Source organism: Myotis yumanensis, unplaced genomic scaffold, assembly GCF_028538775.1.
Source record: "Myotis yumanensis isolate MYYU_CA2020_CCGP unplaced genomic scaffold, mMyoYum1.0.hap1 SCAF_3, whole genome shotgun sequence".
Lineage (NCBI taxonomy): Eukaryota > Metazoa > Chordata > Mammalia > Chiroptera > Vespertilionidae > Myotis > Myotis yumanensis.
This window is the reverse complement of record NW_027223754.1, coordinates 193,788,340-193,801,135: the sequence shown is the minus strand read 5'-3', so window position 1 is coordinate 193,801,135 and position 12,796 is coordinate 193,788,340. Positions and strand designations below refer to the sequence as shown.

The window sequence follows — 12,796 nt, the reverse complement described above, 5'->3', positions numbered from 1 at the left end:
CAAGGTCAACATAAGGGAACTTACCCTCTTCTCATTTCCATCCTCATCCATGCAAACTCCAATGTACCCTGAAACAGACACAAACTAGATCTGAGTTCCCACCCATCACCCAGAAGGTCTAAGCCATTCACAATGTCTGTATGGGCTACCTGGGCTAGTTCTTGAAGTTGACTTAACTCTGAAAATAATCTGAGTGGGTCTAACAGTGAGATTGTGGGTACACTCGATAAGAGGCGGCATCCCATGCTTCTTCAGGCAGGCTTTGTGGTTATTTCTAATAGTGATGACAGCAATAGTGATAACACAGCAATAACGATGGTTCATAAAGCTTTTTCAAAGTCAGTATCTCCTTTCCCTCTTTCATAGGTCAGTGCAGTGGGGGGAGTAGGGAGGAAATGAGGCAAGATCCTCAACACTTGAAAGGAATCCTGAAAATTCCTACCAGGAGGAAAGGGCAATAATTCTGTAGTAGGTTTTGACTCGCCACTAATTACATTAGGAATGCATATTAAACCAGGTCAAATAAATCATATGTGGTTAAAAGAAGGTTTCTAATCTTACGTCAACTTAAACTATGGTACTTTGATATTAGATTCTATGTTACTGTGTTTCTAAAGGCCCATATATTCTTGCTGAGAGTGAGTCTAGGGCAGGAGGAAGAAGACCATGATCTACAGGATGCTGAGGTTCCCTGTTCTATTTTCTACTCCTTTATCCAAGATCCCTGTGCACAACTGAGCATGGGCTTTTTCTGCTAAAGTTTGGATGGGCAGTTAGAACAGGAAAGAGGGCTCTTCCCATCAAGCTGTCTGGTAGCCCCTTGGAGATTCATAGTATACACCTTTCATGAGCAGAAACTTAAAGGTCCTGATCTATACAACAATCTTCCTTCAAGACCAACATCTTGTGCCTGAGCACCCTCGGGTCTCTGAAATGGGCTTTGTTGCTTTTGTTTTTATTTTTTGAGAGTGGGGGGAAGAAAGATATTACCAGACTCACCAGAGCACAGCTTGTGGAGGAAGGAACTGCCCAGGGTGACTATGGTAGGGAGGTCTTCGATGTGCTGGAGCTTCACCACGTTGGAGCTGGCGCCTGGGCCTGCTAAGATCTTCAGCTGGGCTGGGTCATACCGATTCCCGATTCCGATAGGGAACACTGTCACTCCTGAGTGAGCAGAGGTACAAGAAAGGGTCTCTGCCAACCTGCTTTGGTCAGGTGGGCACAAAGTGGACTGGCCTGAAGCTACTCCCTGTATCTGTATAGAGCCTTATGTTTTCCAGACTGGACATTCACAGGTGGCCATGAGAGGACTTAGTGCCATTCCATCACCTGGCCCTCCCTCAGCACCACACCACCTGTCCGGGCTCACATTCTGTTGATATCACAGAACAAGTTGTTATGGGACACCCAGGCTGGGTCACACTTGTTTCATCCCCTCCCTAAAGCAGCAGCCTTTGTCTCTTTCCATTACTCATCCCCCAAACCCATCAGGCTGGTACTAGAAAAGGGCTCTGAATACGGGAAGTTCCCCAATGGTTCTCAAGGCCCCATATGAATCCCTCTGGCCTCAGACATGGAGAGGGTGGTGAGAGACCAAGGATACCACTTCAAAAAAAAAAGTGTGAGCTATGACCCATTCCTGGACACAAAGTGAAAAGTAAAGGTTAAAAATCTAAAGAATGCAGACAAATGGAGGGTTAACACACACTTATTACTACTTGGTTTCCAAATAGCACAGGGATTGGATGATTTCCTGCTGCTTGAAACCAGGCCGCATGCAGGTATGGAGCATTTAAATCAGCCGGGATATCTGGAAGTAACACCTTCCCACTTTCGGTCCTCGGGCAATTTAGCACAGACTCAGAGTGGACACTGGACACTGGACACTTACGGTTGGATCTGGCGGCCTCGGCAGCTGCAGTCACGGAGTCTGTGGAGGCGCCCATGACCAGGATGACCACCACCTTAGAGGCGCCTGGCCTGGCACCATGGCCTTCTGACGTGATGTATCGCACAGCAAAGCCCAGAGCATCCCCTGAGAGTGGAGAACAGACCACACAAGTGAGTCATGGCTGCGGGGAAGGCGTTTCTGAAGCCAACTGGGCATCCTGTCTCCAGGTGGATCCTTAGGCCACCAAAGTGGAATGATTCAGAGACTCAGGGAGTCCCGCACACAAGTGAGATCCAGATGAGACCGGAAAGAGCATCTAGGCCCTCCCTTTACAGCAAAGAAAACTGAGGCCAAAACCAAAGTGACTGGCCAAGGTCACTCCTCACTTATGCCAAGAATGAGGACCAGACGCAGCCCCTGCATCCCAGGCCATGGTACTACGTTACCAATTTGGCTGGGGCCTCCCTCCTGCTGCATTTGGTCCACAGCGCCCAGCAACTGGGTCTTCTCCTGGGCCACGTTCCACGGCACATCGACGGTGGTGATGCTCCCGTACTGCAGCACGGACACGTGCGTGAGCTGAGGCCCTGGCAGAAAGAGGACACGGAATGGCTCTTTCGAGCAAGCAGAGCGCCAGGAAGAGCCCCTTTCTAACCTGCTCCTTCAGGCGCCTCACTCACCGATATTGGCTTTTGAAATGAAAGCCTTGGCAAAACTCTTCATTTCATCGAAGTAAGAAGCTGGAAAGCCAGAGGAGCCGTCCAGGAGGAGGATCACATCCAGGGGCTGGCTGCAGTCTGCAGAGAGATAGGAAGGTGAGCACAGTGCCAGCAGAGGACCGGCCACTGCAGCACACAGCTGCACTCAATGGGCAGGTGTGGGGCACCACCAACCACGTGGCACCATCAAAGGATGTGTCACCATTGGTCCTGCAGGATGGCAAGATGAGCCTGGGAGGAGGTAAGGGGTCCAGGAGTGCCCCAGACTTGGAGCTATTGGGAAGACTCCAGTGCCACTCAAAGGCAGTTTAAATGCCTCCCCATAAAAGCAAGAGGCATCTGTTCTCACAGTAACAGGAGGCTGCAACTCTTCCAGAATTGAGTGAGATATTAGAGCAGCAAAACAGGGAGATGGCAAAAGGAAATGGAGCAGCAGTATGGCCTCAGTCTTATGGGAGGTAAGTGCTGTAAGGTATTCTGACTCTAAATCCTACTGCTCCTGTAACTGCTCTGGCACAGATCATAGTGAGGAAGCAAACTCTGGCCTAAACACCATTCTGAGACTGGGTAGGGTGACGCTATTCCTGTTCTTCATAGAAATATCACAAGAATTTCAATAAATCTGTGGCTCTGGTTAAAACAAGAACAAAGAAACAAAGGCACTGAGTCAAAGTGGGAGGATAAAGAGACATTAAAATAAGGCTAGTTACTCTGGGATGGTCCCAGACACGCCAAATAAGTATCCATTCTGAAGGCAGTAATCGTAGCAGAGTGGCAAGCACTTGCTGTGTGCTGGGAACTGTTCTAAACATATTTCAAAAAAGTACTATTATTATCCCCATTTTACAGATGAGGAGACAGATACACACAGAGGTACCTGCCCAAAATTATTACCCCTAAAATTGCCATAATTGCCCAGCTAGTAAGTGGCAGAGGTGAGATTCAAACCAAGGCAGTCCGGCTACAGAATCTGAGCACTTAACTGCTACCTGTCACCATTTCTTGGCCTTGCCTCCAAAGAGTGTCAGCTACTTAGAATAATTGCATCCATCCAGTGTGGTCAAAAAGCTGGTCATCACCAAATGTCACAGGTTACCTCCAAGGCAGGGAGTGGGGTTGGGTAGGATGAGGCTGTGTGATGAATAAATATTTTTCACTCCCTATATTTGGTATTATTTAAACTTTAACAATAGACTTGCATTACCTTTGAATGCACAAAAACAGATCCTCCTCAATAAAGGATCACAAACGCCTCTCCCTGCCTGGGAGGTGAAGACACAGGCCCTCTGGAGGTGGATGTGACCAAAGGCACAGAGCAAGGGAGCCGGGATTGGAACCTAAGAGGCATCTCTCCACCAAGGCATGGCACCTATGCAAGATGCCCACGTACCTGGGGCGGGGGAGAGGGTGGGGATCTGCAGCCCCTCTCCGGAGCAGCACCTCTGCAGCACCAAGTCAGGGGCCTCTCGGGGGAGCGTCTCGAAGTCCTGGATGAGGATGGGCTCATTGGGCCAGCCAATCCTCTCCAGCTCCAGCACGTTGGCATGAGGGCCCACGCCGATGGGCACCACCTGGATGTCACCAGGCATCCGCTTGATCACATCAGAGGCGGGGTTCGCGGTGACCATGTAGACCAGGTTAGGTGCCTGCTCTCGGTCTCCCAGGCTGGCCGAGAAGGTGTGCTCCGACACGTACTGCAGGGCCAGCCCCGTGTTGGTGCTGTTGCCGCCCTGGTAGCGGATCTCCCGCACCCGCTGCAGGACATCCTGCTTGGACTGTGTCTCGCGGAAGGTGGTCTCCACGGTCACCGTGTACGAGTATTGCAGCACCGAGACGTGGATGCTCTCCTGGCCCACCTCCATCTGCCTGATCACCGCCTCCAGGAACTCCTTGCTCCTGTTGAAGTTGGCCTCGCCGATTTGGTCCGACCCTTCCAGAACAAACACCACATCCAGAACCATGGAGTTCCTCTTGGGCCCCAGCGTCGAAACCCCCAAGTGCTCCGGACCCACGGTGACTTGGGCCATAGGAGGGGGCTGAGTCGGGGCCGGAGCCTCGGGCGCGAGGTCACAGAGGTAGTTGATAATCTCGTCCCTTTGCTGCTCCAGCTCGTCCACGCTGCTGAGCACAAACGCCTTGTTCTCGGGGGCCTGCTTCTCGATGAGGCGGATCTGCTTGAGGTTGGCGTGCGGCCCGATGCCCACCGGGACCACGATGACCTTCTTCTTCTTCAGGCCCTGGACGTAGCGGACCAAGTTCCGGCCCAACTTCTGGGGCTCCTGGCTGGCCGTCAGGAGCAGGGCGATGCGGGAGGCCTCGGGGCGGTCGATCTTGCCGAAGATTTGGAAGAGTGTGTACTTGAGGACCTCGCTGGTGGAGGCCACTGCGCTGCCCGCGTACTTCACCTGGCTGGCGAGGCGCCGCATCTCCGAGGGCCGCTTCCGGTCCCTGAGCTGGATGTAGGCGTGGGAGCCCTCGTGGTACTCCACCAGCGCCACGCGGATCCGCTTCTGGGAGATGTGCAGGCGCTCCATCATGTCCACCACAAAGACCTTCAGCACCTCGAACTCGGCCGGGGACAGCTTGGAGGAGCCGTCCAGCAGGAAGACCAGGTCCAGCAGCTTGCTGCAGAAGAAGTCGTGCAGCGGCGGCTCGGGGGTGTCCTCCACATACGGGGTGGTGGGGCTGACCGGGCCTTCCGTGGGGGGCACCTCTAGGTTTTCAGGTTCCCTGCAAGCTTCACAGGTGAGGTTGACACCATCACAGTGACTGCAGAGGGAGAGAAAGAGAAATGGTTCCAGAAGAGGCTCTGATCTCTTCTCAGCCCTACTCAGAACCGCTGCTCCTGTTTCTATACACCTGCCTGCCTGGCCCACCTGCACTGAGCTCTCATGGGTCACTCTCCACCCAAGAGAGACATCATTTTTGACATACGTCCCCTAACACACACACACACACACACACACACACACACACACACACAGCAAAGGCTTCCCTGGATTCTACAAGCCAAACTTTACTAGGACCTGAAAAAGAATCCTTCTTGTTTTCAGGCCATCCACACAGCCATTGAAAGAAGATTTTTTTTTAATCAAACTACATCTCTAGCAATTCAAATATTTAATTACAACCCAAACCTTCTGCCAAATAACTCCAAAGACAAATATTACTCTAAAATGTTGACACTGACCAGGACTCATGAATGTTCTACTGAATATAAATGCTTTACAGTATCTACCATATATATAAGCATAAGCTACTTTTAGACCGTTCAACTGGTAGCTATGATGTGCACTGACCACCAGGGGGCAGATGCTCAATGCACAGGCATGGAAACATAGAACAGACTGATGAATCTCAGAGGGAAGGGGGGAGAGGGGAGGGCAGGAAGAGATTAACCAAAGATCTTATATGCATACTAGAGGCCCGGTGCATGGATCCATGCACCAATTGGGTCCTTTGGCCTGGCCTGCGGGGATCAGGCTGAAACCAGCAGTCCGACATCCCCCGAGGGGTCCCGGATTGGGAGAGGGTGCAGGCCAGGCCAAGGGACCCCACCATTGCACAAATCTGGGCACTGGACCTCTAGTTCATTATAACAGGATTTAAACTGGATGAATTTTGGACCATGTTTAATATATCCCCAAGATGTTTGATGGGGGAAAGTCAGTGGCTCATTCATTCAATCCTCCAGCAGACATATGGAAGCACCTGTCACATGCCAGGAACTGGCTAGACCCTGCACCCAGCCCCAAGCACATACCACGAGTCTTTAGCAGAGCAGTTGCCTCTGACACACATTCCTACACTACCAGTCCAAATTTCCCAGTCCTTCTGGCCCCTTCTCCCTTCCACCAGTGTTCTGGAGAGTGGCAGGCTATGCCAGACTGTAGATGCAACCCAGGCTAGTACCTTCTCTTCTGTAAACTCTTGGCCTTTGAGGTAACTTGCCCTCAGCACTCCCAGTAAGGCCAAGAGCAGTGGGATGTGTGCCCTGTGGCCCACTTCCCAGGTGATGCTCCAGCTTTGGAACTACTGTCCACACCTGTTTGCCCCTGGTAGCTGCCCTCCCTGTGGCCAGCAGAGAGTGGTGGGGAAATGGCTCTACACTCATGTCCTATGGCTCAGAGCCCCATGCCAGCGTCTGGCCCTTCCTTTATTCCTTAGTCTCCATGTCAGCAGAGAGCAAGTGGATAGGCAGGGTCTTACCGGGAAGTTAATTCCCACTTCCTTGTGGCCTACACGATTTATTGCTTCCATCTTTGCTAACAGTACATGAGTGACATACTTTCTAGTTTCCTGTGTTTGCTAGAGAACTCACCCCGGGCAGTGTTCACTCATGTTTATACAGATGGCTGTGGCTGGATCTGACTCTGGCAGCTGTAGCCATGGCCCCTTCCCCAGTGAATTTAAGTTCTCAAGTTTAAGTTCCCATAAGAAGTGGTATTGAATATATGAATATATCAACATCCAAATGCATGTTCGTTACTTAGGAGCAGGACTTCATAAAGCTCAGTGCTCACCCTGGGGACTCGTTCTCACCTCCCCAAGCTCCCCTACTCCCAGAGACAGTCGAGTGAGAAAACCCAGGGTCTTCCCTCCCAGTTACAAAAGCCCTGTCCTGGGACTGGGTTGTGGCCCGGAGGTGTCTAAGTCACACTGAGGGGTCAGGGCTCTGCCTCACTTTCTTTCTCTGCATCCCCATCTCCAACGAAAAAAGGAAACCTGACTTTCATAGACTAGATGTGACCTCCAGGAACAATGTGAGACTTCACCCATTCTCCAGCAAGAAGAGGTTAAGAAGTCTAATGGACTTTAGCCAGTTTTTCTCAGTGGTTGGAGCATCAGCCTGAGGACTGAAGGGTCCCGGGTTCAATTCTGGTCAATGGCACATACCTGGGTTGCAGGTTTGATCCCTGGCACCAGTCAGGGCAAGTGCAGGAGGCAACCAATCGATGTGTGTCTCTCTCACATCAATGTTTCTCTCTATGTCTCTCCCCCACCCTTCTACTCTCTCTAAAAATCAATGGAGAAAATATCCTTGGGTGAGGATTAATAAAATAAAAAAGAAGAAAAAGCCTAATGGTTCTCTTAAGAGATGTTTTCTGGAGAAGCAATCTAGTCTGTCCTTAAAGCAAGAAAAACAAGCTAAACAAAAACTACCTTTCAACTCACATAGCGAGGGCATTTTTTCAAAACCTACACCTCTGAGCAGGTCCCCAGAGTAGACAGTAAGACTCATGCTTCAAACAACCAGGTTTTACCAAATCTGGCAGTGCTTGGGATCGCCGGGGTTCAAGGTGACTTTCTTTCCAGGGGCCAGGCGCTGGCCAGACACCTCGCACACGGGGCAGTCTCCAGGGTCAACACAGGTCTGCAAAAGCTCGTCCAGGATTTTCCCTGCATGACAAACCTCTCATCAGGAGCCCAAACTCACCTTTACAAGGAAAACTTACCTTTAACTAAAGGTGGCCTAGGTTGTGGGCTAAATCCCTAGAAGGGGGCATGCAGGAGGCAGCCAATCAATGCTGTTTCTCTCTATATATCCCTCTCCCTTCCTCTTTCTCTAAAAATCAATAAAAACATTTTTTTTAAAGAAAGTGCTGCTCCAGGCAATAGACCCATGAATAAGCAAACAGAAGATCAACTTGACAAAAATCATAGCTGACCTGGCTCTGATGGAAGGACACGTGCAAACAGGACCTGGGTTATACGGTTGGGGATCGGGCACCACTGGGCAAGGTTGAGATGACATAGGACAAGGAATCACCTTTCCTGACAAACTGTCCCACCCCTCCATCCGCCCCCACACAGGGCAGGTGGCTGACCTGGAGGGCAGTGTGCATGGCAGCCCTCCACACACTGCACGGGGCAGGCCAGTGGCTCGGGGTGCTGGCACGTGATGGGACAGGCAGGGGCACAGCTGTTGTAGCGCCACTCGCACTCGTACCCATTCTCCCGGATATTCCTCTCCTCACAGTTCTGGGCTGTGTAGACAAGAAATGAGCGTAACCATTAAAGCATAGGCAGTCCTGTGCCCACTGAGATGCCAGGACTGCAGCCAGGCCCCAGACAGATGTGGTGAGACCAGTGGTGGTGGTGATGGCGCTGGGGGAGGTGACGAGAACACTGGGGACAAAGGAACTACAGGAGTCACCAATATTAAAGGCTGCTGGACTTGTAAAGCACCTAAACCAGGAACTCAGTGGTTCTGAATCGGTTTTCCATATAGAAACCATCAGCTGCTTACACCCGAGGAAGACCCTACATAAATGTATGAGTTGATCGCTCATATTGGCAAATATAGTGTCTAGTTAAAGACATATATTCACTTCCCTCTTCTTTTCATCAGTGTTCCCTCTCCTCCCTCTTCCAGAATTTCTCCAGAGTAAGGGTCTCTACATATTAATGTCTTTGATCCCTGTCCCCTGTCCCTCCTCACTCATATCAGTGTCTTAACTCCCTTCTGCCCTCTGCCATCCATCCCCACACTAGAGCTCTGCCTTCTCTCCCATGAAGGTGTCATCCTGCACCCACTTTAAGGTCTTAATGTCTAGATGCACAAGAGTTGAGGGGAGGCTGATTGAGACCCTGAGGGACACCAGGACTCACGACACAACGTAGCTGTCCTCCAGGTCACCACCTTGCCGTGCTGAGCACACACATGAGCATAGGCAGCAATGGTGTCGCAGAAGCAGGCACAGTCCCCAATAGATTCGCAGGAGCAGGTGTCATAGATACAAACATCCAGGAATGGCTCGGGGTCCACCTGTAAGGGAGCACCAGGATAGCCCAGGCCTGCGACCAGACAAAGGCACTCTGGCTCTTGGTCTGTATGGGAACATTCTGGTGGTCAGAGTACGGGAAAGGGGGGTCCAGAGTAGGAGGGGAAATGTAGGTCAATGCTTCTAAAGAGGGAATGGGTAAGAAGGCAGAAGTTCCAGCTTCTAATCTGTATTCCAGCAAGAAACATTACGTAAAGCCAGTCTTCATAGAATGGTGTGTCTAAGAATTTTTCAAAAGAACATTTGTTTCTATCTGTCCACTTATTTGCTCAATAATCCATCCATCCCCAAAACCTACTCCCAACCTCATGGATGTTTGAGTGTTTTTTACATAGACACATCACACACACACACACACACACACACACACACACACACACACACACACTGCTCACTCTATTTCCTTTGCCTCTATTCAGCAAGAAGCGAGAGGAAATACATCAGGACCCACTCACATTGCCCTATGAGGTGTTATGGGACTAGCATGTTGGACAGTAGGACCAGCCTGTGTACTCCTGGACTGACCACAGGTCTACATGAAGAGGTAGCCTATCCACTATCCACATTCAATCACAGGAATCGGGCTGACCTTCCCTTCCCCCAAACATGCCACTACACACACTGGCCTCTTTCAGGGTCACTGTGAAAGGAATGAATTCAGACACTGAGTGGGTCATTATTTCCAACACCCTCCGACAATCCCGGTTCCCCTGACTTCTCTCACTGTCTCCACTGTTCCCATTCAGATGCCCAGGAATTCCACCAAAGCAGGGAATCCTGAGTATCTTTGGCGTCCTCGAGGACTAAAAATCATTGGATGGATAGAAAGAGAACTGAGATACAGGTATCCAACCAGTCATGCCCCCAGTGGTGGTGCAACACAGCAGTATGTGTGTGTTTGGGGAATTGCTTACCACCATTGGGGAGGAAGACACAAAAGCAAGCCATAAAATGAGGCCTCACCACCCTTTTCTGGAGCTAAGACCAGGAAAGGGTTTTTGAGACAAGACCTAGGAGCTGTAGGGTTTTACGAGGGGAGAAGATAGAGTACTCAGGTCTGAAGATATAGTGAGGTAAGAGCAAAACAAAATTCCTGGCTCTAGTGTTGGAGACAAGATAACTCAGGAGGCACAAGCTCTATAACTGATGCCCAGAAGAGCGGGGCCTGGCATAGAAGAAACATGACTTGCCAGGCGTTGCTTTCCCCATAAACTGTTGATTATCCTTTCTGTTTCCCAGTTTGCGACAATGAAGGGCGAAATAAAGGTGACCCCATGCAGATCATTTCAAAGGCTCCCAGGCTGGGTCCAGAATTAGACACTCGTGCTCTGAGTGCCCGAACCACTGGCCAGCCCTCAGCGCTCCTCTGCCTCTGGCTCCCCGGCAGCCCTCACCAGCTTGTTGCAGTCCTGGAAAAGGTCACTGGTGAGGATCCTACAGGAGGAGTCCACCATGCTCTGCTTCATGATGTTGTTGTGGCAGGTGGCAGGGGATGAGTCCAGTGGCACCTGGGGAACAGGGCAAGAGAACAGAAATAGACCAAAACAGTCAACCCGGAAGGATCCAAGAGACCCTCTTCCAAGCCCTGCAACCACTGCAGGGCATACCACCCCCCCACCCACCACCCGCAGCCCATAAGGAGACCCCAAACGTACTTTCCTGGTGTCAGCACACTGCGGGCTCACTTTCCAGGAATTCCCAAAGTCCACGGGGTCTTCCTCAACTTGGAGATTGCTGCCGGTAAAGTCATTGTTCTGGACGCCGTCGAAATTCCCACAGAGGCCACACACCCGCTCCTGATGACAAGTTGAGAGCATGAGCATTGCAAACCTCAGGGCCAATTCTGACTCAGGGCAAGGAGGGCTCCAGACAGCAAAGGAGGCCGCTCATCTGAGAAGAGGAGGGTGGGGGGAGGCAGGGATGGAGACCCAGAAGAGACCAGAGTGATCAGCAAAGCCTGGCCCTTGCCAAGGCCTTTTCCTGGCCTTCCTCACTGACCTCATTTTAAAGTTAAAAGAAAAAAAGATCATTCACAAAGAGAGACAGCCTGCCCATGTCTTGTAGTTGGCCAAGTGCACAAGTGGGAATTAGGCAGTCTTGTCTCTGGAATCTCCAATATAAGCCATCACCCTCCCCAGTAAGGGCCTGAGCAGAGAGAGGAGCTAGTTCATCGTTGCATCAATGAGAGTGCAGAGGTCTGACTACTTTACACTATGGACACAGGAGTCCTTTGCCTGAGTAAACAGCAGCCTGTTCATAGCAGGCTGGCCAGGGTTCTGATGTATACCAAGTGCCACCAGGGCTGACATAAGATCTTATTCATCTTCATGTTCACCTATCACAGTGTTGGTATACACGTCCCAATAAGTGATTACTGAATGAATGGAAACCATCACATAAGAACTAGGGGAGGAACTGGAAATATTTGGCCTGGAAAAGAAAAGACACTACTCTTACAACATAGTTGGAGCACTGTCTTGGGACAAAGAGATGTGACTTATTCCTATTTTGATTCAACATGGAGAATTACTGGGAAACACATAAGAATGTTCCCAGAGTTGGGACAAAAGGCCCAAGATCTTTACATGGCTTAACAGCCCCCACAGTATGATCCCTGCCTCCTGCCTACCCTTGTTAACGACAATTCTCCCCAAGTCCCTCCGCTCCAGCCACAGGCATCCTTGCTCAAACACTCCAAACGTCATCCACCCTGCAGCCTTTGCACGTGCCTAAATTCTCTGATCCAGATGTCTGCATGGCTCACTCCCTCCCTTTTCTGAAGATTCTGCTCATGCATCCCCTTTTCAGACCGCCTACCTTCCCCTGAGACATCAGGAGGCACAGTGTCTACTTCCTACTACTCAGGAAACTGAAGAAAACCAATAGCAAGTCACAGACAAGATGAGGAAGAGTGGAGGAAGGCCACTGACCTGGTATGTCTGCTTCAGCACCACGGAGATAGTCAGGTGGTGGTCCCAGACCACAGAGAGTGCCTTGCCCAGCAGCAGAATGATGTACCGGCCAGACTCCACCACCTCAAAGTGAGTTTCATCCTTCATGGGCCTCTTCACATTCACCTGAAGGAGGGTGAAGCGTGAGACAGGGAGAGGGAGTACCCATATCTGCCTCATGGAGCTCCATTTGTCCCATTCAGTGAGAGCTTATCCCTCGTGGCCAGCACCTGCCTGGATGTTTCTGTGTCTGTCTCACCTATCACTCTCCAAGAACCTTCTGACTAAGGGGCAATAATAGAGGTGGCAGCAAAATCATAATTATGAGATTAAAAATACAACAAAACCAACTAGCAGAAGATCATCCATCACTTCCCTAAAAGAATTTTTGACACTTGATCATTAAATACATGTGGCCTCCTAAGTAGGTTTTTAATGTGGCAATGATTT

General features: G+C 50.6%; 1 protein-coding gene across 2 annotated transcripts in view; it reads right to left on the bottom strand.

Annotated features, from left to right (window-relative positions):
- Positions 1-12,796, bottom strand: part of VWF (von Willebrand factor) — a 131,431-nt gene that overhangs the window by 36,370 nt on the left and 82,265 nt on the right. For both annotated transcript variants that reach the window (XM_070410831.1, XM_070410832.1), the window contains exons 22-33: positions 12,326-12,472; positions 11,051-11,191; positions 10,790-10,903; positions 9,223-9,379; positions 8,439-8,597; positions 7,875-8,010; positions 4,001-5,379; positions 2,572-2,688; positions 2,338-2,478; positions 1,892-2,035; positions 1,000-1,164; positions 25-68 (exon numbers count right to left, since the gene is read on the bottom strand). In XM_070410831.1, the coding sequence (XP_070266932.1) occupies positions 25-68; positions 1,000-1,164; positions 1,892-2,035; positions 2,338-2,478; positions 2,572-2,688; positions 4,001-5,379; positions 7,875-8,010; positions 8,439-8,597; positions 9,223-9,379; positions 10,790-10,903; positions 11,051-11,191; positions 12,326-12,472 (2,844 nt within the window). The remainder of the gene's footprint in view (positions 1-24; positions 69-999; positions 1,165-1,891; positions 2,036-2,337; positions 2,479-2,571; positions 2,689-4,000; positions 5,380-7,874; positions 8,011-8,438; positions 8,598-9,222; positions 9,380-10,789; positions 10,904-11,050; positions 11,192-12,325; positions 12,473-12,796) is intronic.